Source organism: Mercenaria mercenaria, chromosome 15 (genome assembly GCF_021730395.1).
Source record: "Mercenaria mercenaria strain notata chromosome 15, MADL_Memer_1, whole genome shotgun sequence".
NCBI classification, from domain to species: domain Eukaryota; kingdom Metazoa; phylum Mollusca; class Bivalvia; order Venerida; family Veneridae; genus Mercenaria; species Mercenaria mercenaria.
The window spans coordinates 44,942,888-44,965,617 of NC_069375.1; the positions used below are offsets into that span (position 1 = coordinate 44,942,888).

The 22,730-nt window shown below is 37.0% G+C and overlaps 1 protein-coding gene across 1 annotated transcript in view; it reads right to left on the reverse strand.

The window, feature by feature from the left end:
* Positions 1–290: 290 nt before the first annotated feature.
* LOC123553514 (abnormal spindle-like microcephaly-associated protein homolog) overlaps positions 291–22,730 on the reverse strand; it is a 41,183-nt gene continuing 18,743 nt past the window's right edge. The window contains exons 11-25 of the mRNA XM_053524219.1: positions 20,416–20,604; positions 19,705–19,817; positions 18,875–19,073; positions 17,215–17,288; positions 16,463–16,663; positions 12,636–12,830; positions 10,068–11,631; positions 9,517–9,684; positions 9,142–9,391; positions 8,568–8,909; positions 7,481–7,622; positions 5,133–5,325; positions 4,672–4,820; positions 3,647–3,796; positions 291–2,858 (exon numbers count right to left, since the gene is read on the reverse strand). Coding sequence (XP_053380194.1) covers positions 2,583–2,858; positions 3,647–3,796; positions 4,672–4,820; positions 5,133–5,325; positions 7,481–7,622; positions 8,568–8,909; positions 9,142–9,391; positions 9,517–9,684; positions 10,068–11,631; positions 12,636–12,830; positions 16,463–16,663; positions 17,215–17,288; positions 18,875–19,073; positions 19,705–19,817; positions 20,416–20,604 — 4,205 coding nt within the window. The 3' untranslated portion in view covers positions 291–2,582. The remainder of the gene's footprint in view (positions 2,859–3,646; positions 3,797–4,671; positions 4,821–5,132; positions 5,326–7,480; positions 7,623–8,567; positions 8,910–9,141; positions 9,392–9,516; positions 9,685–10,067; positions 11,632–12,635; positions 12,831–16,462; positions 16,664–17,214; positions 17,289–18,874; positions 19,074–19,704; positions 19,818–20,415; positions 20,605–22,730) is intronic.

Genomic DNA, 22,730 nt, shown 5'->3' on the forward strand with positions numbered 1-22,730 from the left:
ACGATCACAAAAGCTCATCTTGTCACTATGTGACAGGTGAGCTAAAAAAAAAAAAAAAAATCCGACCTACCTACCCTGATTTTTTTGAGCATGTTACCTGAAACAAAGAATTTTGGCATTAGGAAAATTAAATAGGAGACAATAAGCAAGACCCGAGGTAGCGATGCAGGAGGGTCACATCTGGCACATATATAAATGCACAGTTAGTCAGACTCAAGAGTTTGGTGCTGATGACTTTTTCAGGTATGTGCAAACCCTGTGATACACTAGGTGAAAAATAAAAACAAGTATTTAGCAATTTTATTAAGTTCCAAATAAAAATAACATGTTTTGGCATACAGCAGTAAAAGCTCTTTTCAATAAATGTGTAACACCATGTTTACAGAATCAGCCTTGCTAGCATTACTAACATATATTGCAGCTACACTTCTTATTTGTTAACAGAAGATTATATTGAGATATTTTGGCTAACACTTGATATTTGCACATTCTGGCTACAACGCCATGTGAGACTTGTATACATCATGCAGATATATAATTCTATGGTCCTTTATCCTGTATAAGCAGTAAGTGTTTGTAAATATGAAGATTTAAAATTTTGTGCATCAGTTTTTTATTTTGTATTTCAAGTTGATCTGGGTGTTTTACAGCTCACCAACACAGTACAAGTTGCATAGTGTCTTTTTTTTTTTTTTTGGTTGGGTTTAACGTCGCACAGACACAATTTTTTAGGTCATAAGGCGACTTTCCAGCTTTGATGGTGGAGGAAGACCCCAGGTGCCCCTCCATGCATTATTTCATCACGAGCGGGAACCTGGGTAGAACCACCGACCTTCCGTAAGCCAGCTGGATGGCTTCCTCACATGAAGCATTCAACGCCCCGAGTGAGGCTCGAACCGACATCGATGAGGGGCAAGTGATTTGAAGCCAGCGACCTTAACCACTCGGCCACGGAGGCCCCTGCATAGTATCAAAACACTTGAAAACAGCACTAAAAATTTTGGTTTCAGATCTCATTTACATTGAAACAGAAATATAAAGTATGCAATCAAAACTTCTATAACTGCTGGAGTCACCAAACTGCAGACCTTGTTAGATACAATCATACAAGAGTTAGACTGTGCTTCCATTTTTTTTCAAACACAAGCTGTTCTAGAACAGGGCTATTTTGTGTTTTTAGGTTGTCCCAGAACCATATAGAACTACTTTCTGTTTTTAAGAAGTAGTTTTATATGTCTACATTACTTGTATTTGTTTATATAATAAGACATAAGGATTGTTAATGTTCTTACCAGTTAAAAACTGTTCTCAAAGATCAGTCAAAATAATGCCACTACGAATATTACATAATTTATATCACTTTGCTTGCATTCAAAGAGAAATTACCGTAGAACAATGAAATTCTGTACAACATGATTCAGTCTAAAAATTCTAGTCATTCTAAAACTAATTATACAGGTAAAACAGAAAGAGAAAAGATAGAGATGAGACAAGAAACAGAAAGACAAAACAACATGTATTACAATACTGAGTCACTTATCAAAAACTCACAGGCACAAAGTAAAATCAACAGTCAACACACATGTTAAAACTGTCAGAATAAAACATAATCCGAAAATTGAATTCAAGGAAATACAAAGTAATGCATACACCAAAGTTACATTCATCAAGCAAACAAAAAGATGAATTTTCTGAAAATTCTTCAAACATTCCATCAGAAGAATTTCTAACTTGGTTTCTTTCATGAACATAAACAGCATAAACTAACATACAACAAACAGTAAAATCAATTATCTCTACTGACTGCATCACATAGAATTTCGACCTATCTTGAGTGTTGCCCATCAAAATCATTTAATACGTGTACAATTCCCTACCAACAAATTCTACCAAGCTTGCCCCAGAACTGCAGTTGACAGTTAAGCATAGCTGACAATAACAAAACTTAAACATTACCATAATATTTTTCATTTTAAAACATGGCCATAGCACAATAATAAACCCTAAATCTTGCATTCATTCACTTTTAACTCTCAGAATATATATCTACATTACAATATGGCCTTCATTCCAAAGCTGTTTCAAGTCTAAGCTCCAAATGTGAAAATACAATAATAATTACTATAGACCCTACCCTTCACATCTAGTTGATATTATCTATACATTATTAAATAAGCATTTTCTCTTTCACCTTGTTTTGCCTATATTCCAATATCTCCAAGGACAATGTTTATAATTTTTATGTGTTATTTGTCTATATTCCCGGATTTCAAGGAACAACATTTATTACTTTTATGGGGTATTTGCTTGTATTGCAAGATTTCCAGGAATATTGTTTATTACTTTCATGGGGTATTTTCCTACATTCCCTGTATTTCCAGAAACATGTTTATTACTTCCATTGGGTACTAGTATTTGCCTATATTCCCAGATTTCCAAGAAAGATGTTTATTACTTTCATGGGGTATTTGCCTGTATTCCCGGATTTCTAAGAACAAAGCTTACAGCTTGCCTGTATTCCAAGATTTCATAGAACAAAGTTTATTGTATACCCAGAATTCCAAGAACAAAGTTTACAGCTTTCATCTGTTATTTGCCTGTATTCCAAGATTTCCTAGAACAAAGTTTATTGCTTTTAGTGGGTTTTCAATTTCGTTCATCTTGTCTTTGTGTAAGGACCAGTCTGGTTTGATTTTTTGTCTTTTCACTGGGGATCGCACCATAAATGTCGCGTTCAGGGAACTAGCATTCATACGTGCACGAGTAACTCGCTGGTTCACCTCTAACTTGTGTTTACGTGAAGTGAGCATCTGGATACTGCGGAGTCGCTCCACCAATTTCACATCTTCAAGGATACTCTGTAATATACAGGTACAACAATAATATTGGGTGTTACAAGTAGAAAACACTTGTTATTCAAACCCATAAATTTATAGACTTATTATTGATAATATGCCCATTTGCTAATCAAAGATAATGTTTTTATTTCCATTACCTAACCTTTTACAGCTTACTTAACTTTTACAATAACATGTAATTTAGATAAAGGAAGGCTAATACAGTGGTAAGTTAATCAAACCAATCAAAAGATTTCTCAACATGCTCGTGTTCTTGCACGTTCTTATCACTTACCCTGCTCAATTTCTATAATAAACTTGTCCTTCTTTCAATTTGGACAATACCATTGACTGTATAAAGGAGTGATTACCAAAAAGATACTGACTGAATGGCGAACAGTGCAAGGCCCATATTCATAAAGCTCCTATGGAGAAAACTTTGGAAAATCCTTAACTTTGTAAACTTTCCTGAACAACATAGCACAAAAGAAAAGTGTAGACTTTATAAGATTTACTGATAATCTTCAATACTATGCCAAACTGTATGTGACAATATTGTTAGATATTCCAACTATCTCCACGATTGTCTTCAAAATGCTTTGGAACTTTTCCCTTAGTTAGTCCCTTAGGGAAAGTTTTTCCTTAGGAGCTTTATGAATACAAGCCCTGATCTTGATTCGACTGCCTGGATGTGCAGGCTGATCAAGATCTACACTGGCCGCAAAGGCTGAATCAATCCAGTCCAGCAGGATAAGGGTTATTGTACCATTTATATAAGGTAATGTGTGCATTAATGTTTAGATACATACCATTTTACAAGGTGTCTCAAGGGCCAAAATGCCCAGGAGTGTACATGTTCTGCTGAAGATTTGTCCCTTCTCTCTGTATATCTGCATAAGATTCACTAGAATGTTCACACCCCCTTCAGCCTCGTACACAGCTGGGCGTGTCTTCTCATACTGCAACATGAATGAAAAAATGGTCATTCTTATTTGCTTCTACATTTTTTTGCTAAAAAATTGGACCTCAATCAAATTTTCTAACTGTATTATATAAGAAATTTTTTTTATTACTTTTTTGATGAAATTTTCTCAAATAGAAAATTGTCTACAGAGTAGATTTTTATGAAACTAATCAGTTGAGTTGTAAATAAAGATAATTTATGGTCTATAAAATAGTCAAATTTTCATTTTTGTCAGCTTAAATGGTTTAAAACAGTCACTATTTAATGGTCTCCCAATTTATTACATTTTTACACCAAGACAAGCTTCCTTTCCCAAACATGGCTAACAAGTTTGTTACTCATTCACCTTAACTCTTAGCAAAACAGTTTTAAACTAGCAGCTGTTTTTAAACAAAAACTACAAAGAGAGTCTCCCAGTAGAAATGCCTTCTGTGCAAATCTCAATAAAATGCAGTCACAGATTGGTACCCATTCATACCATAAGCAACAAAAAACAATATTTTCAGTTGATTCTCCAATGGATCATGGGAAATGAAATGACTTCAGACACAGTGAAAATTGTCAATGAGAACATGCAACCTGCCCCGAGATTGAACTCTAAACCTTTTGATCTGTGCTCTCCCTATTGAGCTAAGCTGCTACTGCTGTCAGTTATATACCGGTATAAGCATTGAATTCTTCGTGTGAGGAAGCCATCCAGCTGGCTTACAGAAGGTCGGTGGTTCTACCCAGGTGCCCGCTCATGATGAAATAATGAGGGGCACCTGGCACCTGGGGTCTTCCTCCACCATTAAAGCTGGAAAGTCGCCATATGACCTATCATGTGTCGGTGCGACGTTAAATAAAATAAGAAAAAAAAAAAAATAATACCTTTGAGAGATTTGTAAGGATGCTGATTGTGTATTTTATTATCTCCATGTGCGGCAGACTGCGGTTACATCCCTGTACCAGTCTATATAGTACCGGTATTGCCTCAACCATACGCTCACAGCATATCCAAGATAATCTACTTGCTACCTCTGTAGAGAAAGTAGTTGAATAACAGTGGAATTCAAAACATACAATAGGCCACAGGACTCCATACAGGCACTGTCTCAATTCTAAACAAGTCTTAATTTAGTCTGTTAAATCAAAAACTATAATCTTCTGCACCCTTTCAATTTACGCTGCAAACAAACTTGTGGACTTAGAATTTACAGAAAACTTAAGCTGAAATTGTAGATTAGCAACCAAAAAATTCATGAAATTAGTTAGAGTAAAGATTTGACAATTTTTTTAAGTACTTTTTATTTTTGTAATGAACTAGAATTAAATACAATGTGTTAACATACCTAGATGTTGGAGGGCATCAAGCACCTGTGACAACTGTTTATATCTGAGGAGGAAGTCAAGTGCCGATGATGTCCTGTTACCCAACTTATTCTCCTCTGTGGCCGAGGCTGAGGTCTCTTGGACACGTTTTCGTAGTAACGTCAGTCTTCTATTCTTGATAGATTTACGCTTGTGGTATCCTTTCCACAATGCCTATTATTTTAAAAGCATAAAAGAAAACAGTATTACTTGTTTACAGACAGTTGTAACCTTTGAAAAAGATAACACTGAAGGCATAAAATAAAAGCGATTTAAATTTCACATTCAACAATATTTTGGTATGGAATTTCTGTTTATTAACAAGAGCTGTCAGTGGACAGCGCGCTCGACTATTCTCAGTGCTTGATAGTATAATATAAGCAATGAGTAAAACTTTAACATTACAATAAGCATATTCTAAGTCAAAAAAGGGCCATAATTCAGTCAAAATGCTTGATAGAGTTGCCTCCTTTTTACAGACTGGGGTCATGATGGTAAACAAGTATGCAAAATATGAAAGCAATATCTCAATTTATTTTATGCTAACTAATGAAATACTGTATTCTATCAGTTAAATATTTTCAGATCTCATCACTCACACTGTGAAAATATGAAATCTATATTTTCACACTGTGAGAGATATAGCTCCGCCCCCTCATACACTGTGTATGAATTTTAAATTATTTGCTTAAAACAGGATGAAAATTGTAGTCGCACTTTGTTCTTTATAGTAAATTTCTCGATTCAAATCATTTTACTTAATGAGAATTTCATAACGTTATGCAGCAAAAAATACAATAAAATAGAACTTTATGTTGTGTGCGTCTTTATAACGCCACAACACGTCTGATGTCATGTTTGTTTACGGGCGTCTGTTTCCCGCGCTGAGATTAAAAATTGTTGCAAAATGCACATCTCAACGTAACTGAGCATAAAATAAAAAGAAAATTTGTTTGTTTTGAGTGAATATGGAATATATCTCACCTCGAAGTAAGAAAATGAAAATATTTGAAATTTTCTCACTTCTCAGTGAGATATATTCCATATTCACTCAAAACAAACAAATATCCTCTCTGGACTTTGCAAATATTTGGGGTGGTACGCAGACTTTAACATTTATTCTAAGTCGAAAAGGGGCCATAATTCAGTCAAAATGCTTGATAGAGTTGCCTCCTCCTTTTTACAGACTGAGGTCATGATGGTAAACAAGTATGCAAATTAAAGCAATATCTCAATGGACTCTGAAAATGTTTGGGGTGGTATGCAAACTTTAACATTTGTGTGATGCTCACGCTAATGCTAACACCGACGCCGGGGCGAGTAGGATAGCTCCCCTATTCTTCGAATAGTCGAGCTAAAAATTATCTGGGAACAGGTTGTCAAAATGATCATAAAATGCTGACAATAACAGGAATAATTATCTACACCTTCAGCATGAAATATGTCACACATGCTCAATTTGAGAGTAAAAGTGAAATTCACCAAAGAATTTGGAAGAAAGCAAAGCTGCTCTTATATACTTCCTACAGCAATGTTGTATAGTAAGTTCTTTTATTTAATTTCACTGTCGTAACATACAGTGGTTTCAGCCACAGCAGCTTTTTCAGTGAGACATTATTTTGCCGATAAGAAATCGATGCATTTTTTTTATCTGTTCCTAATATTTCAATATCAAGAACTTTTGCAAGTAAGAAAGTTACAAGGTGAGTGTAAGATTTACTTTTAAAAATGTTACATTTTGTAATTATTTCAAAAATCTACTTTTAAAAAGTCTTTTTGGTGGGTTAAGGCCCTTTTAAAAAAACGTATTTCAGGTAATATTTTTGTGGTTTGCAGTTCTGTTTCTTCCCAATATAACAGTGTCCAAAATAAAGATAACCCCCCCATAAAATTTAGAGGTGGGGGGCCCAAATGCTTATGAAGGGTGTCTTTTTTTTCTTCATTTCTAAACAGCGTCTTGCCCCCCCTTTTCCGGGACAAACACGGGGCAACTTTGAATTAAAAAAAAAATTTTTTTTTTGGTTAAAACCCTTTTTTCAACAATTTTTCAGCAGTAACGGGGGCATTAACCTAACCGTGTTCCGGGATTCTATACCAGTACAAACCTGTTCCTGAAAGTAACTCCCAATTCCCCACAGGAATCAAGGGGACGAATGATTTCAGACACAATGTCTTTTATCGAATCGTCATGGAGAGCATACGCCCCGCCCGAGGATCGAACTCAGGACCCTGCAATCCATAGCCCGACGCTCTCCCTATTGAGCTATGCGGGCGGGTGTATTAAACGAGAGGGGAAAATAAATACTGAAAAGCAAGTAAGTGCAAGTACCTGAATTTTAACTGCAGCTGCATGTTGCTTCCTGGTGTCAGCAGTGGCTAACCATTGTCTAGCCACCCTCTGTATAACTCTCGCAGCCCTATCACGTCTGGCTAGCCATGTTCGTACCAGACGAATGTGATCACCGCTGCGTCTCGAATGTAAGCAGCCCGAAATTTATTTCTCATAAAACGCTACAATAAATTTTATGTTCGTGTTCTTTTCAGACATATTAATGATATCAATCAACAATAATAAGGGCTATAAAAGGGGAAAATGCAAGTTGAAAAGGACTTTAAAGAGCAACAGAATTAATTTACTGCTCACTTCATAAAAAAGAACAAACACAAGCAACTGAATTAACCTCCCAACAGAAAACAAACACACAGCAACGGGAATTTATTAAGCCTCCCAACAAATAGCCTGTGTCAAATATGCTTTCCGACTTGTGTAAAGGTAATTTGTATTTAAGGCTGTAAAAGGTCAATGTTAAATTTATAAAAAAGGTCAATGGGCTTAGCTTCCGACAAAACAAAAATCAAGGCAGCTAGCTTCACTTATGGGAAATTCAAACAAACTTGTTTACCTGTATCAGAAGAATACTCTGAAACCCTTTCTCGTCCCACCCTCATCATTTAGGTTTCTGAAGCCCCGCTGTACCCCTTTTGCAAATATTTGCCTCCAACTTCGTGAAACGATCTAAGTATGTTTTCTCCTAAATTTTTCTCTTTCAAAACCGAGCTTTTTCGTGCCTCCATGCTCGGTTTCCCAGACTAATTTGTTATGGCAGCTTGAGCCTGCACCTCTCGTTCTCAAACTTCTAACCGTTTTTTTGGTTGCCACACCTTACTGCACCTTTTATAGAAGGGGCCACCTTCATTTTGTATAATCTTTTCCCCTTCTCATCATCGGAAAAAAGGGTTTAAATTTTTTCTGCTGCTTTAAACCCCCTCAGGGATTTAGCTATCTTGCCCTATAAAACTTGTTCTGATAGTTCATCTCAAGTTGGTGGTATGCATTTCGTATTGACGACAAAGCTCAGCTCGCCCTTCGTCTAAGGACAAACGCTGCATTCTTTTTTCGAAAAGTTTCTCCTCACTTTTTAACCCTAGCCACGACTGTAGGTGAAGCAGATTGCTTAAAAACCCTTTTGTAAACCCTTTGCATTGCAGGGAAAGGAAATGGGTTGTATTTTAACAGCAGATTTTTTCGTTCAACATAATATTGCCTGTCTTGTTGCCCACAACATTTGGCCCTATACTTTCTCTGGCATGTAACCACTGCAGACTTTAGTCTGTCAAATTTTTGTACTGCAAGGTATCGTCTTACACAAGCCTGAATCCTTACAGCTGCTGAATTCTTCCTGGCGGCCATTGTCTGCAGAAATAACTTGCGTATAATGTACATCCTAGCATATGCTTGCATTGTAATGGCAAGCCCCCTTTGGCCGGAAGTTACTCTTGCTGCATTTCAGTAAGCTCCCAAAAAACCCTGCGAAGGTCTACGCATCTTTGTTCTGATATGTTCCCTTCTGGCTGTTTGCATTCTGTAAAAATTTTTACTTCCCACAGAGTTTTCATTTTAAAAAATTTATGAGCATCTCCCAAACTCTGCACAGCCGTAAGTTGATAATGGCTTTTTCCTTTAGCATTCAAATGACCCGCATCTTCTGCCAAGAAATAGCCTTGTAACGTCTCTGACATACCACTGCTGCACGTTTCAGTTGCATATACTGTCTCTGCTGGCAGTAACCTCTGAAAACTGACTGTATCACAATGGCTGACTTTGTTTCCAATTTCAGTTGCTTCCGTACTTGATGACCTCTAAACCATGCCTGAATTGAAATGACTGCTCCCACAGTGAGTAGAAACTGTCTTCTGCATCTTTCTCCTACAGTTCGGGACATAATATTTCTGGATAGTACTTCGAAAAAAAATCAAACTCGATTTTTCTGTTGTAAATCCCCCAATCCAACTGATTAAATGCGGTTTGCAACGACAAACTTCTTTTTTTCCTGCTTCATTCTCCAAAATTTATTGTCAGCAAGCAGCAGTTTCGCCTCAGGAAATCACGTCTTTGTTGCCTTGACAACAGGGTTTCCCTCATTCTCCTTTGTATTGTAATCAAAGCGCTCTGGGTCTTCTGGTACTGCTGCCGCTGGAGATATCCCCTAACAACAGCTTGTATCTTAATCGCACTCCGCACATTTTTGTGAACTGCTTCGAAGAAATAGCCTTTATATGCTCCGAATGGGGTTACACTTTCTGACTTTTGCAACGACCTTGTACCTTTCTTGTTAGTCTATTACCTAAAACTCTCTGCAAAATCAGCAGCCTTCTTTATTTCAGAAACTTTTATTTTGACATATCCCCTTTTAAATGGGTTGTATTTTAAAGAGATGCGTGCTTTCTTGCAGGGGGTTTTTTGACCCTTGTGACCCCTAAAGCACCTGGATTGTCACGCTGCACCTTTACAGACCAAAAACGATGTCTGCATCTTCACCTTTCCCTCTTGGCACAGAAATATTTTCCACGGTTTGACGCAATTTTCAACCTGGATCTCTTTGCTCAGCATTCTTCTAACAACAACTGAACAATACACAGAAACCTTCTTTTCAAATAAATACTTTTCTCTTTTCTCATTCTCCATGCACTCTGAAGCACTACTGCAGCTTTTTTCATTTGAACGAAATCTGACCTTTGTCGCCTAGCAATCAAGGTTTCTCTAAATCTTTTCTGTATCAAAATAGTGGACTGTTTTAGATTTTGGTATCTTCTGTACTGAAGGTGACCTCTCACTGCAGCCTGTGTTTGAATGACCTGTTGCCTCATTTCCTTGTACTGTTTCCGACAAATAAAACCCCTGACTCCTGCTTGTAGGGTAATTGTGGCACCTACAGTGACAAGAAATTGATGTCTACATGACCTACCAAGTTGATTAGCTCTGTAACGAACTTGCAAAGTACTGACTGCCTTCTTCATTTTCATGAACTGTTTTCTACGGAGGTACATTCTGACCACAGACTGTACTTTTACTACATCATTCCTGTCCCTTACATATACCCTCCTAGATTTCAAACCACGGAACATTTTCTGTACAACTAAAGCAGCATTTTTCAATTTTGTATAATTGTCACTTTCATTCCGACAAGAGATCTTTGCTCTGTACCTCTGCTGACAAACAATGGCTGCTGTTTTCAGTGCAAGAAATCTGCATCTAGCAATATAACACCTTACGTTACTCTGTATAACAACTGCAGCAGACGTACATTTTCTAACTTCCCGCCTAACCCTGTAGCCTCTAAACGCTGCTTGAATAGTGATAGCTGCTCCTTTTGACACCAGAAAGTTCTTTCTAAATGCCCTTCCAAGTGATAGGGCTCTGTAATACCTCTGAAGAGTAACTGCTGAAGATTTCAATTTCTGGAAATTACGTCTCTGGATTAACATTCTAGCATATGCTTGTAGTCTAGTAGCACTGTCTGACAATACCAGGTATTTCTGTCTTTGAACTATCATTCTTCTTTTTGACTGCATCCAAAGGACTACTTCTTTAGTCTTCAAAAATGTTTGTCTCTGTTGCCTAGTTACCAGACAGTCTCTAAACCTTCTCTGAAGCAGTAACACAGCTCTTTTACGTCTTTCGAATTCCCGTCTTTGAATGCAGCCCCTAAATGCAGCTTGTATACACACAGCATTGTCTTTCAGCTTCTGGTAGCGCTTTCTATCTGAATAACATCTGAAGCATGCCTGTATTTTAACTGCAGCCTTTTCTTGCTTCTCACGTTTCAAAGCCAATTGCCTTCTCCAACATTTCTGTACAACTGTGCAGGCCTTTCTTGTACTATGATAAACACCCTGCTGTTTTCTCATTTCCAGATATGCCCTGTATCTACATTGTATAGTTCTGGCAGCACTAACTTGCTTCTTCAACAATTTTCTTGCTAGAAAACCTCTGATGGCAGCCTGTATTTTGTTTGCTGCATGTTGCATCAGCTTGACCTGCTGCCGAGCTAAATGGCCTCGGTATACTCGCTGTATATTGGTTGCAGCAGTATGGCGCTTTCTTCGTACGAGATAACCTCTACAGTAGGCCTGTACCTGGATCACAGCAGTTTTCATCTCTAAATATCTTCTTCTGTGTATGTAACGCTTCACAGCACTCTGAAATATTTTTTGAAAATTCTTTCTACATTGTTTTATTTTTCAAACTTTGGTGTTTTTTTTTTTTCCCAATAAGTACTTCTAATCAAAACACGTGTGTCAATAAGCTTCCAGTATCCCTGATTTTGTCATAGTACTGACATGGTCTCTGGAAGCAAATGACAAATTCCAACCATCAGAGATGGAGGACAAAAAAATGACAGAAACAGGTCTTCTATCAGAAGCTCACACAGAATATACATGCCTCACCTAGGAATCAAACCCTTCACCTTTAGTCTTCTGTACTTATGCTTGGACAGACAAATACAAATAATGGACATTCAGAAACAGCTTAAATATGTGTGTAACTAAACTGCCAGTGACGGAATATAACTTTTTCCAAAAAACATCTGTAACGCTCCATACTTTATTGTATTTACACATACATTCTTTTCACATATAAAACAAACCTACATTAAATACTTCAATGCATATACACAGCAAGACTGGGACAGGAGTTAGACAACATTACCACAGACATTCCCATTTAATTAAGTAAATTATCAAAGAATAGGCAAAATGTTCACAATACAGGCATGACAGACTGAAACATAGGAATAACTGAACAAAAATTGGAAACTTATGCAGCAGTAATGGTTTTTATTTCAATTTTAAGAAAGGCGGTCCTTTGCGTAAAACCCATATTTTTGACTAAGCCAAGGGCCATAACTATGGTCTGGTTGTGTGAAATCCTTATCAAAACTGCAGGTGCACAACTGCACATGCTGAATAACAATCCTACGAAGTTCAATGATTCTAGGTCAAATATTTTTTCTATATAATATGCACAACACAATTCAGATTAATTGAAAGACAAACAGACAGATGGACTGACCTACAAGGGCAAATCTGAGTGCACCGCCAAAAATTTTGGAGGACAAAAACAGGACCACTCATTAATAAATAATACATGTAGTAATTTTTTTACCTATACATTATCTAAATAGTAAATTTAAACACTGTACCTGTACAATTCTAACGGCATGCATCTGTTGCTGTAAGATCTTTTCACGCCGAAGTTTCCTGGCCTCGGACCTGGCTTGGTGTCCCCTCCACACTTTCTGTATACACAGTGCAGCTGCCTGTTGGTGCTTCTGCCTCCTACTCTGTAGGAATCTTCTCACAGCACGTTGAATCACCAATACAGCTTTACCTTTCACCTACAACGGTAGATCAGACTTTATTTAGCTCGATTTATAGACATTTACTGTTACATCTTAACCACTAATTCTAATATGCATGTCGCTGTTGAAACACTCTTATGCTAGAATGACGTCACGTTAACGTGCGGTGACGTCAAAGCTTTTGTTGCGACCAAGAAAGAGCGCTTCTATATTTTATATACTGTTTTAGATTAAGGGCATATTAGAATCGAAATGATTTATAGCAAGAGTGTTTTAACACTATTTATACACTTGGGCGGTAATACGTTGTACAAATAATTTTACTTGGGCTGTGCCCTCGTGCAATTATTACGCCTGACGTATAAATGCCCATCGTGCATAAATAGCGATAAAGCACTCTTTTGCTATAAATCATTTCTTAAGTTATCATAACTCATTATTTTCTATCAAATTATCTTCATTTCTTTCTAAAATCTATACCTTCAATAAAACAAGAGCCCCGCCAAGCGGGGCAATATACGCCCGAAGGCTTACATCCTAGGATGGGAGCAAAATTTTAAGAACTTGACTGTTGTAGCCCCAATGGACTGGAACAACAAAAGGAAAACTTCAAAAAACAAATGTAAGTCCACAAAAAAAATATTCAAAGTCTACAAAAAAATCCTTATAAGGTACAGGTATGTAAAAATACGACTTAAAATTCGAGGTACCATCCATGTTGTACCACAGAAAAGTGGTCTCGGCTTTTCCCTACGGCCAATAATAAAAAAGTTTCAAAATAAGCTATTTATAGTAACATAAAAGGGAAGTAATTCAAAAAAAAATTATTGTAATTATAAACAAGAGGACCATGATGGTCCTGAATCGCTCACCTATCCCCACATGACCCAGTGTTGAACTGAGTATGACGTCGTTATTTCTATTATTTGACATAGTGACCTAGTTTTTGAGCACATGTGACCTAGATATCATCAAGATAAAACATTCTGACCAATTTTCATGAAGATCCATTGAAAAATATGGCCTCTAGAGAGGTCACAAGGTTTTTCTATTATTTGACCTAATGACCTAGTTTTTGAAGGCACGTGACCCACTTTTAAACTTGACCTAGATATCATCAAGGTCAACATTCTCACCAATTTTCATGAAGATCTCGTAAAAAATATGGCCTCTAGAGAGGTCACAAGGTTTTCAATTTTTCGACCTACTGACCTATTTTTTGACCGCACGTGACCCAGTTACAAACCTGACCTAGATATCATCAAGCTGAACATTCTCACCAATTTTCATGAAGATCCATTGAGAAATATGGCCTCTAGAGAGGTCACAAGGTTTTTCTATTTTTAGACCTACTGACCTAGTTTTTGACCCCACCTGACCCAGTTTCAAATCTGACCTAGATATCATCAAGGTGAACATTCTGACCAATATTCATGAAGATCTCATGAAAAATATGGCCTCTAGAGAGGTCACAAGGTTTTTCTATTTTTAGATCTACTGACCTAGTTTTTAACCCCACGTGATCCAGTTTCGAACATGACTTAGATATCATCAAGGTAAACATTCTGACTAATTTTCATGAAGATCCATTGAAAAATATGGCCTCTAGAAAGGTCACTAGGTTTTTCTATTTTTAGACCTACTGACCTAGTTTTTGACCGCACGTGACCCAGTTTAGATTTTACCTAGATATCATCAAGGTGAACATTCTGACCAACTTTCATGAAGATCCATTGAGAAATATGGCCTCTAGAGAGGTCACAAGGTTTTTCTATTTTTAGACCTACTGACCTAGTTTTTGACCCTACATGACCCAGTTTCGAACTTGACCTAGATATCATCAAGGTGAACATTCTGACCAATATTCATGAAGATCTCATGAAAAATATGGCCTCTAGAGAGGTCACAAGGTTTTTCTATTTTTAGATCTACTGACCTAGTTTTTAACCCCACGTGACCCAGTTTCGAGCTTGACCTAGATATCATCAAGGTGAACATTCTGACCAATTTTAATGAAGATACATTGAGAAATATGGCCTCTAGAGAGGTCACAAGGTTTTTCTATTTTTAGACCTAATGACCTAGTTTTTGACCCCACGTGACCCAGTTTCGAACTTGACCTAGATATCATCAAGGTGAACATTCTGACCATTTTTCATGAAGATCCATTGAAAATTATGGCCTCTAGAGAGGTCACAAGGTTTTTCTATTTTTAGACCTAATGACCTAGTTTTTGACCGCACATGACCCAGTTTTGAACTTGACCTAGATTTCATCAAGGTAATCATTCTGACCAAAATTCATGAAGATCAATTGAAAAATACAGCCTCTATCGCATACAAAAGGTTTATCTTTGATTTGACCTAGTGACCTAGTTTTTGACCCGAGATGACCCATTTTCGAACTCGACCTAGATTTCATCAACGCAATAATTCTGACCAATATTCATGAAGATCAGTTGAAAAATACAGCCTCTATCGCATACACAAGGTTTTTCTTTGATTTGACCTAGCGACCTAGTTTTTGACCCGAGATGACCCATTTTCGAACTCGGCCTAGATTTCATCAAGGTTATCATTCTGACCAATACTCATGAAGATTAATTGAAAAATACAGTCTCTATCGCATACACAAGGTTTTTCTTTGATTTGACCTAGTGACCTAGTTTTTGATCCGAGATGACCCATTTTCGAACTCGGCCTAGATTTCATCAAGGTTATCATTCTGACCAATATTCATGAAGATCAGTTGAAAAATACAGCCTCTATCGCATACACAAGCTAAATGTTGACGGACAGACAGACGACAGACAGACACCGGACATCGAGCGATCAGAAAAACTCACCTGAGCATTGCTCAGGTGAGCTTAAAAGAGATCTGCCAAATAAAAACAAGAGCACTGCAATGCAGAGCAATATACACAAAGCAAAGTCATATATGACCTTTGACTCTTAAGTGTCACCTTGACCTTGAAGCGAGTCATCCGGAACATGCTCTCTGCACATCGTTACAATGTGGTGAACATTTCTGCCAAGTTTCTTTGAAATCCTTCCAGCAGTTCAAGAGTTACAGAGCGAACACGAAACAAACTGGTATGACTTTTGACCCCTAAGTGTGACCTTGACCTTGAAGCAAGTCATCCGGAACATGGGCTCTGCACGTCGTCTTGGTGTGGTGAACATTTGTGTCAAGTTTCTTTGAAATCCTTCAAGAGGTTCAAGAGTTACAGAGCGGACACGAAACAAACTGATATGACCTTTGACTCCTAAGTGTGACCTTGACCTTGAAGCGAGACATCCAAAACCTGCGCTCTGCACATCGTCTCGGTGTGGTGAACGTTTGTGTAAAGTTTCTTTGAAATCCTTCAAGGGGTTCAAGAGTTACAGAGCGGACACGAAATTGCTAACGGGACAGACGGACACCAGCGTCATAACATAATACGTCCCTTCGGGCGTATAATAAGTTGCTGACATGACCATTTTTCAAGAAGTTTTGATAGAAATTCAAGCAGTTCTGGTAGGAATTTAAACAGTTTTCTTCCAATTTCAGATTTTATTCTTTTCAAAGGAGTGTTAAGGACTAGCATCCATTTCAAGCACTTTTCAAGGCCTGTGCATCTCCTGTCCAAAGATGTGACATTTTTTGTTATTAAAAAAATTTTTTTTTACCTCATATTCAGCTTGTATTTTCCTCAATCTGTGTACTCTCCAGGCGTGCTGTATGACTCTAGCAGCACGTGACTCATGTCTGATATCCAGCAATCTGGCACATAGATACATCAGGTATGTGACCACAACTTTCTCATCTGGTATAGTATTAGACATGTCTGACCAGCGTAACATCAGTGGAATACCACCTAACTCCTTCACCTGTAAAACAATGATTGAGAATTAAAACTAACTGCTTTTAAATACTTATTTAGACGAAATACATAATATCATTCTTCATCAAGTGAAAAACTCAAGTAAAAAACTTTGTTAAAATTCAGTATCAGAGTGGTACATCAATATTATCTATCAGGGCTCTGCAAGTCCACTCATCTGTTAACAAATACATGTAGAATTCAGCTCTGGAGGGTAGCGTTCGTCCTGCAGAACAAGGACAATTTTTTACCCAAAAAATACATTAGTTTCAATTGTAAAGTTCTGTTAGACAACTTTGTAAAGCACTGTCCATTCAGCGAAAAATGTATATGATTTTTAGCTGAATTTGTTTTTTTAAGGATGGACCGTTTCCATGGAATTACGAGGAGCTCATATGCTTACACTAATGGCCATATGGAAGAGACTGTAGATAGCTCAGTCAGATACTGTTCCAAGTGAGACTTGGACTCATAAACTCCAAGTGCAGTGTCATACGTTATATGCATACGGCACTGTGCAGTATAAATATTTTATACTATACAATGATATGAACATACCTTTTCAGAAAGCAGTTTGAAGTTTTCTTTTTCATTAGCTAGCAATTGTTCATACACTGCTGGGTCTGCCACATCTACAATATTTAAAAATTGTGTGACATGCTTTTTTTCACACACTGATGTACAATATTTATTCTGTATCTACTTCTAACACAGTTATGTTTTAATAATGCGATGAAGAGAAATGATGTCAATAGCAACTTTCCAGTTTTGAGGAAAGTACAGAAAAATGTCGAGGAAAAAAAGGTTTTGATTTTTTTTTTTTGGCAGGAAAAAACTTCTATAATAATTATAGTTGGACAAACATAATTAAACATATTAAATGATACCTTCGAAACTGAACAAAACCTGTCGGAACAACAGCTGCAATGCTCAACTATTCAACAGCCTTGTCAATTGATTGATTACAAGGCAAAAAGGGGGCATAAATTTGTCTAACTGCAACATAGAGCTATGAAACCTGTGCACTGCAAGTCAGATCATTACAGTGAACAAGTGTGTGAAGTTTCAGTCCATTTCCATTAATGGGTACTAAGATACCAGCTTACTGACAAAAATTTAACCAAAAATTGCTACATAGAAAAAGGGGGATAATTTGGTAAAAAACAAGAGCTGTCTGAGGACAGCAACGCTCGACTATTCAACAGACTTGTCAATTGAATGAATACAAAAGTTGAAAAAGGGGCATAATTTGTAAAAATGCAAAGAGAGTTTGAACCTCTGGACTGCATGTCATATCAGACAGTGAACAAGTGTGTGAAGTTTCCATCCTTCCAATTTGTGGATACTGAGATACCAGCTTACATACAAAACTAACAAAACACTGCTAATCAAAGGGCATAATTTGTAAAAATGCCAAGTAGAGTATGGGACCTTCACATGCATGTTAGATCATGACAGGAAACAAGTGTGTGAAGTTTCATTCCATTCAATTAGTGGATACTGAGATATCAGATTACATACAAAAATAAACCAAAAACTGCTAAGTCGAAAAGGGGCATAATTTGAAAAAAAAGAGAGTAGAGTTATGGACTTGCTTAGTGGATGCAGATCATGATAGTGAACAGTATGTGAAGTTCAATCCATTCCCATTAGTAAGTACTGAGATACCACTTACATCCCAAAACCTTAACCAACATTCTAAGTCGAAAAAGGGGCAAATTTAAAAAAGCAAATAGAGTATGGAACCTTGCAATGTAAGGACAGTTTTCTCAGTGAAAAGTGTGTGAAGTTTCAACCATTCCCACAAGTGTATGAGAATACCAGCTTACATACAAAACCTTAACCAAAATCGGGACGCGGACGCGGACGCCGACGCATGGGCGAGTGCAATAGCTCACTATTCTATGAATAGTCGAGCTAAAAATGCAAAAAAGAGTTATGGAACCTGTTATCAAAGTGAATAAGTGTGTGAATTTTCAATTCATTCCCACAAATAATTACTGAAATATCAGCTTACATACAAAACTTAACCAAATCAAGACGCTGACGTGTACTCCAACACACAGACGAGTCCAACAGCTCTACCTATTCTTCAAGCTAAAAATCCTGAACATCTAAACAAGCTATTTGACTACAGAACCCTATGACTTCAGTTGTAAAACTTTGTTTTTGTTTCTCTGTTTGCTTCCTCTCTGGTACAAAAAATAAATCCACAAACCTCCAAAGACAGCAGAAGAGTTGACACTGTCGTTTAAACTACAGTTCATATTTTGCTGGCAGTTCTTCTCCATGCTCTCTAGGTGGGTCATAGATGTTTCATGCTTTATGTGGGATAAGGGGAGTAATCCTGGGTGGTAGTAGTGTAAAATATGGCAGAGTGCTCTCCCATCAGAGAATGACACAGTAAAGTTCTCTACCTGTAAATAATGATGCATAATATCTTAAATATCTGAACACAATTTATTTACTCATGAAATTAAAATCATCATCATCCCAAACACAAATTTGTTGAACTATGCATTATATTTATTTATTTAACGTCTGTTGACTGCCAGAAGGTGCTATCAGCATATGAAATAAGAAGGCTGATAGCACCTTCTGGCAGTCAACAGACCAAAATTAAACTTAATGCAAAGATCTGTAAGGAAGTCACTATGTCGCTATATCTGTATCTAGCAAGAACATGTGAACGTGGGGTATTCCAATACAAAAAGATGTGAATGATGAACATTATTTGTTTGTTTGGTTTACTGACACAAGTATAGATCATATGGTAACTTTCCGGCTTTTCTTGATGGATCCATGGTGCCAGTTTGTACTTTCAGGCACAGGAAGAACCATTGATGGCTCTAACTTAAAAAAATTCTACTATCCAAGCACGGATTTGAACCCTCAGTGTTTTAGGGGCAAGCTTTTCAAAGTCAGCAACCTTGCATGTTTTCAGTCTGACAAATCACTTTTGCTGGACAAACTTTATGCTTGTGGCTGGCATTCTTGTTTTCATTTAATGTTCAGGCTTTTCACTATGAATATATCGTGCTGACATACCTTGATATCATAAAATGCACAAACAGCTCTACACCATTTCATTAGTAAGTTCAGTCTCTCATCTTGCGTATGTAGATCTGGACCCTCAGATTCTCTCCTCTGAGATGTGACATCTAAAAAAAGTACATAAAAATATAATAAAATATAGCAGTACCGACCTGATTTTGCTCGTATTAAAATACAATTATTTCCACTGATCAATATACTGTAAAATCATTTAATTTCATGGGCATGAAATATTGTGGTTTTGATCAAAACGGCAATTTCGTGGGATATGAATTTGTGGATTTCAACTTTTGAACATTTTTACTTGTTCGTTGGGATTAAATTTTGTGGATCGACTCAACCACGAAAATTAGTCCCCACAAATATTAATGATTTCACAGTATGTTTTAGTAGGTTCTCTGATAAACCATAAAGCATGCATACTTTATTTACAATCTTTCTGATGCTAATTTTGTGATTACTACATCTTGTTGATATAAAACTGAATAGCTACACCTTCACATGGAATGGAAATTTTTACTCTGATGCTTGTGAACTAGCTTGAATGCATAGATTAAGTCAAATTATGCTTCCAACATATTACTTCGAAAACTAACAGGTAGAAATATGAAACATCTAGCTTATACAGTTGGCTGGGAGTAACTTTTGAATATTCTATTACTAAATCACAGCAGAACATTAGGCAAATAAGCTCTAAAATCTCACCAGTTTGCAGGTTTATAAGTTTATGTAACTGTTTCTTCAGTCGCAAACTCCTCTCAAGAATCTGTACCTCCTCCTTGATCTGTTCTACATTTATCACCATGGCAACCTGATAGTGTAGGATGATTGTCCACAACAATGACAGCGTTTTCTCCCTGTGTCCATCAACAACATCACGGGTTGTAACGTTACCTAAAATTCAAGATGATTTACTTGTTTTAGCAAATAATCCTTCTGCAAAACTAAAGTGCATTTTTACCTAGAATAAGATATTTTCTTAATTGGATTTAAGGTTGTGGATATATAATCAGTCAGGGGTGTAACTGTTTTAAGTTATGTAACCTATTTCAGTTACTTTTTCAAGCATTTTATAACCTGTACTAGTTATAAAATATAGATAACCCAGGTAAGTTATTCAAACAAGAGGACCATGATGGTCCTGAATCGCTCACCTCTTCCCACATGACCCAGTTTTGAGTATGACATCGTTTTTTTCTATTATTTGACATAGTGACCTAGTTTTTGAGCTCATGTGACCCAGATTTGAACTTGACCTAGATATTATCAAGATAAAAAATTCTGACCAATTTTCATGAAGATCCGCTGAAAAATATGTTCTCTAGAGAGGTCACAAGGTTTTTCTATTATTTGACCTATTGGCCTAATTTTCGAAGGTACGTGACCCTCTTTTGAACTTTATCTAGATATCATCAAGGTGAACATTCTCACTAATTTTCATGAAGATCTCATGAAAAATATGGCCTCTAGAGAGGTCACAAGGTTTTTCTATTTTTATACCTACTGGCCTAGTTTTTGACCGCACGTGACCCAGTTTCGAAATTGACCTAGATATCATCAAGGTGAACATTCATATCAATTTTCATGAAGAGCCATTGAAAAATATGGCCTCTAGAGAGGTCAAAAGATTTTAATAATTTTAGACCTACTGACCTAGTTTTTGACCGCAGTTGACCCAGTTTCAAATTTAACCTAGATATCATCAAGATGAACATTCAAACCAACTTTCATACAGATCTCATGAAAGGTATGGCCTCTAGAGAGGTCACAAGGATTTTTTATTATTTGACCTACTGGCCTAGTTTTTGATGGCACATGACCCAGTTTCAACTTGACCTAGATATCATCAAGGTGAACATTCTGACCAATTTTTATGGAGATCCATTCACAAGTATGGCCTCTAGAGAGGTCACAAGGTTTTTCTATTTTTAGACATACTGACCTAGTTTTTGACTGCACATGACCCTGTTTCGAACTTGGCCTAGATATCATCAAGATGAACATTCAGACCAATTTTCATACAGATCCCCTGAAAAATATGGTCTTTAGAGAGGTCACAAGGTTTTTCTATTATTTGACCTACTGACCTAGTTTTTGATGGCACGTGACCCACTTTTAAACTTGACCTAGATATCATCAAGATGAACATTCAGACCAACTTTCATACAGATCCCATGAAAAATATGGCCTCTACAGAGGTCACAAGGTTTTTCTATTATTTGACCTACTGACCTAGTTTTTGTCGGCACGTAACCCACTTTCGAACTTGACCTAGATATCATCAAGGTGAACATTCTGACCAATTTTCATGAAGATCTCATGAAATACATGGCCTCTAGAGAGGTCACAGGGTTTTTCTATTTTTAGACCTACTGACCTAGTTTTTGACTGCACGTGACCCAGTTTCGAACTTGACCTAGAAATCATCAAGATGAACATTCAGACCAATTTTCATACAGATCCCGTGAAAAATATGGCCTTTAGAGAGGTCACAAGTTTTTTCTATTATTTGACCTACTGACCTAGTTTTTGATGGCACGTGACCCAGTTTCCAACTTGACCTAAATATCATCAAGGTCAACGTTCTGACCAATTTTCATGAAGATCTTGTGAAATATATGGCCTCTAGAGAGGTCACAAGGTTTTTCTATTTTTAGACCTACTGACCTAGTTTTTGATGGCACGTGACCCAGTTTCGAACTTGACCTAGATATCATCAAGATGAATATTCTGACCATTTTTCATGAAGATCTTATGAAATATATGGCCTCTAGAGAGGTCACAAGGTTTTTCTATTTTTAGACCTACTGACCTAGTTTTTGACGGCACGTGACCCAGTTTCAAACTTGACCTAGATATCATCAAGATGAACAATCTGACCAACTTTCATAAAGATCCCATGAAAAATGTGACCTCTAGAGAGGTCACAAGCAAAAGTTTACGGACGGACGGACGGACACCGCACGATCACAAAAGCTCACCTTGTCACTTTGTGACAGGTGAGCTAAAAAAAGCCTTTC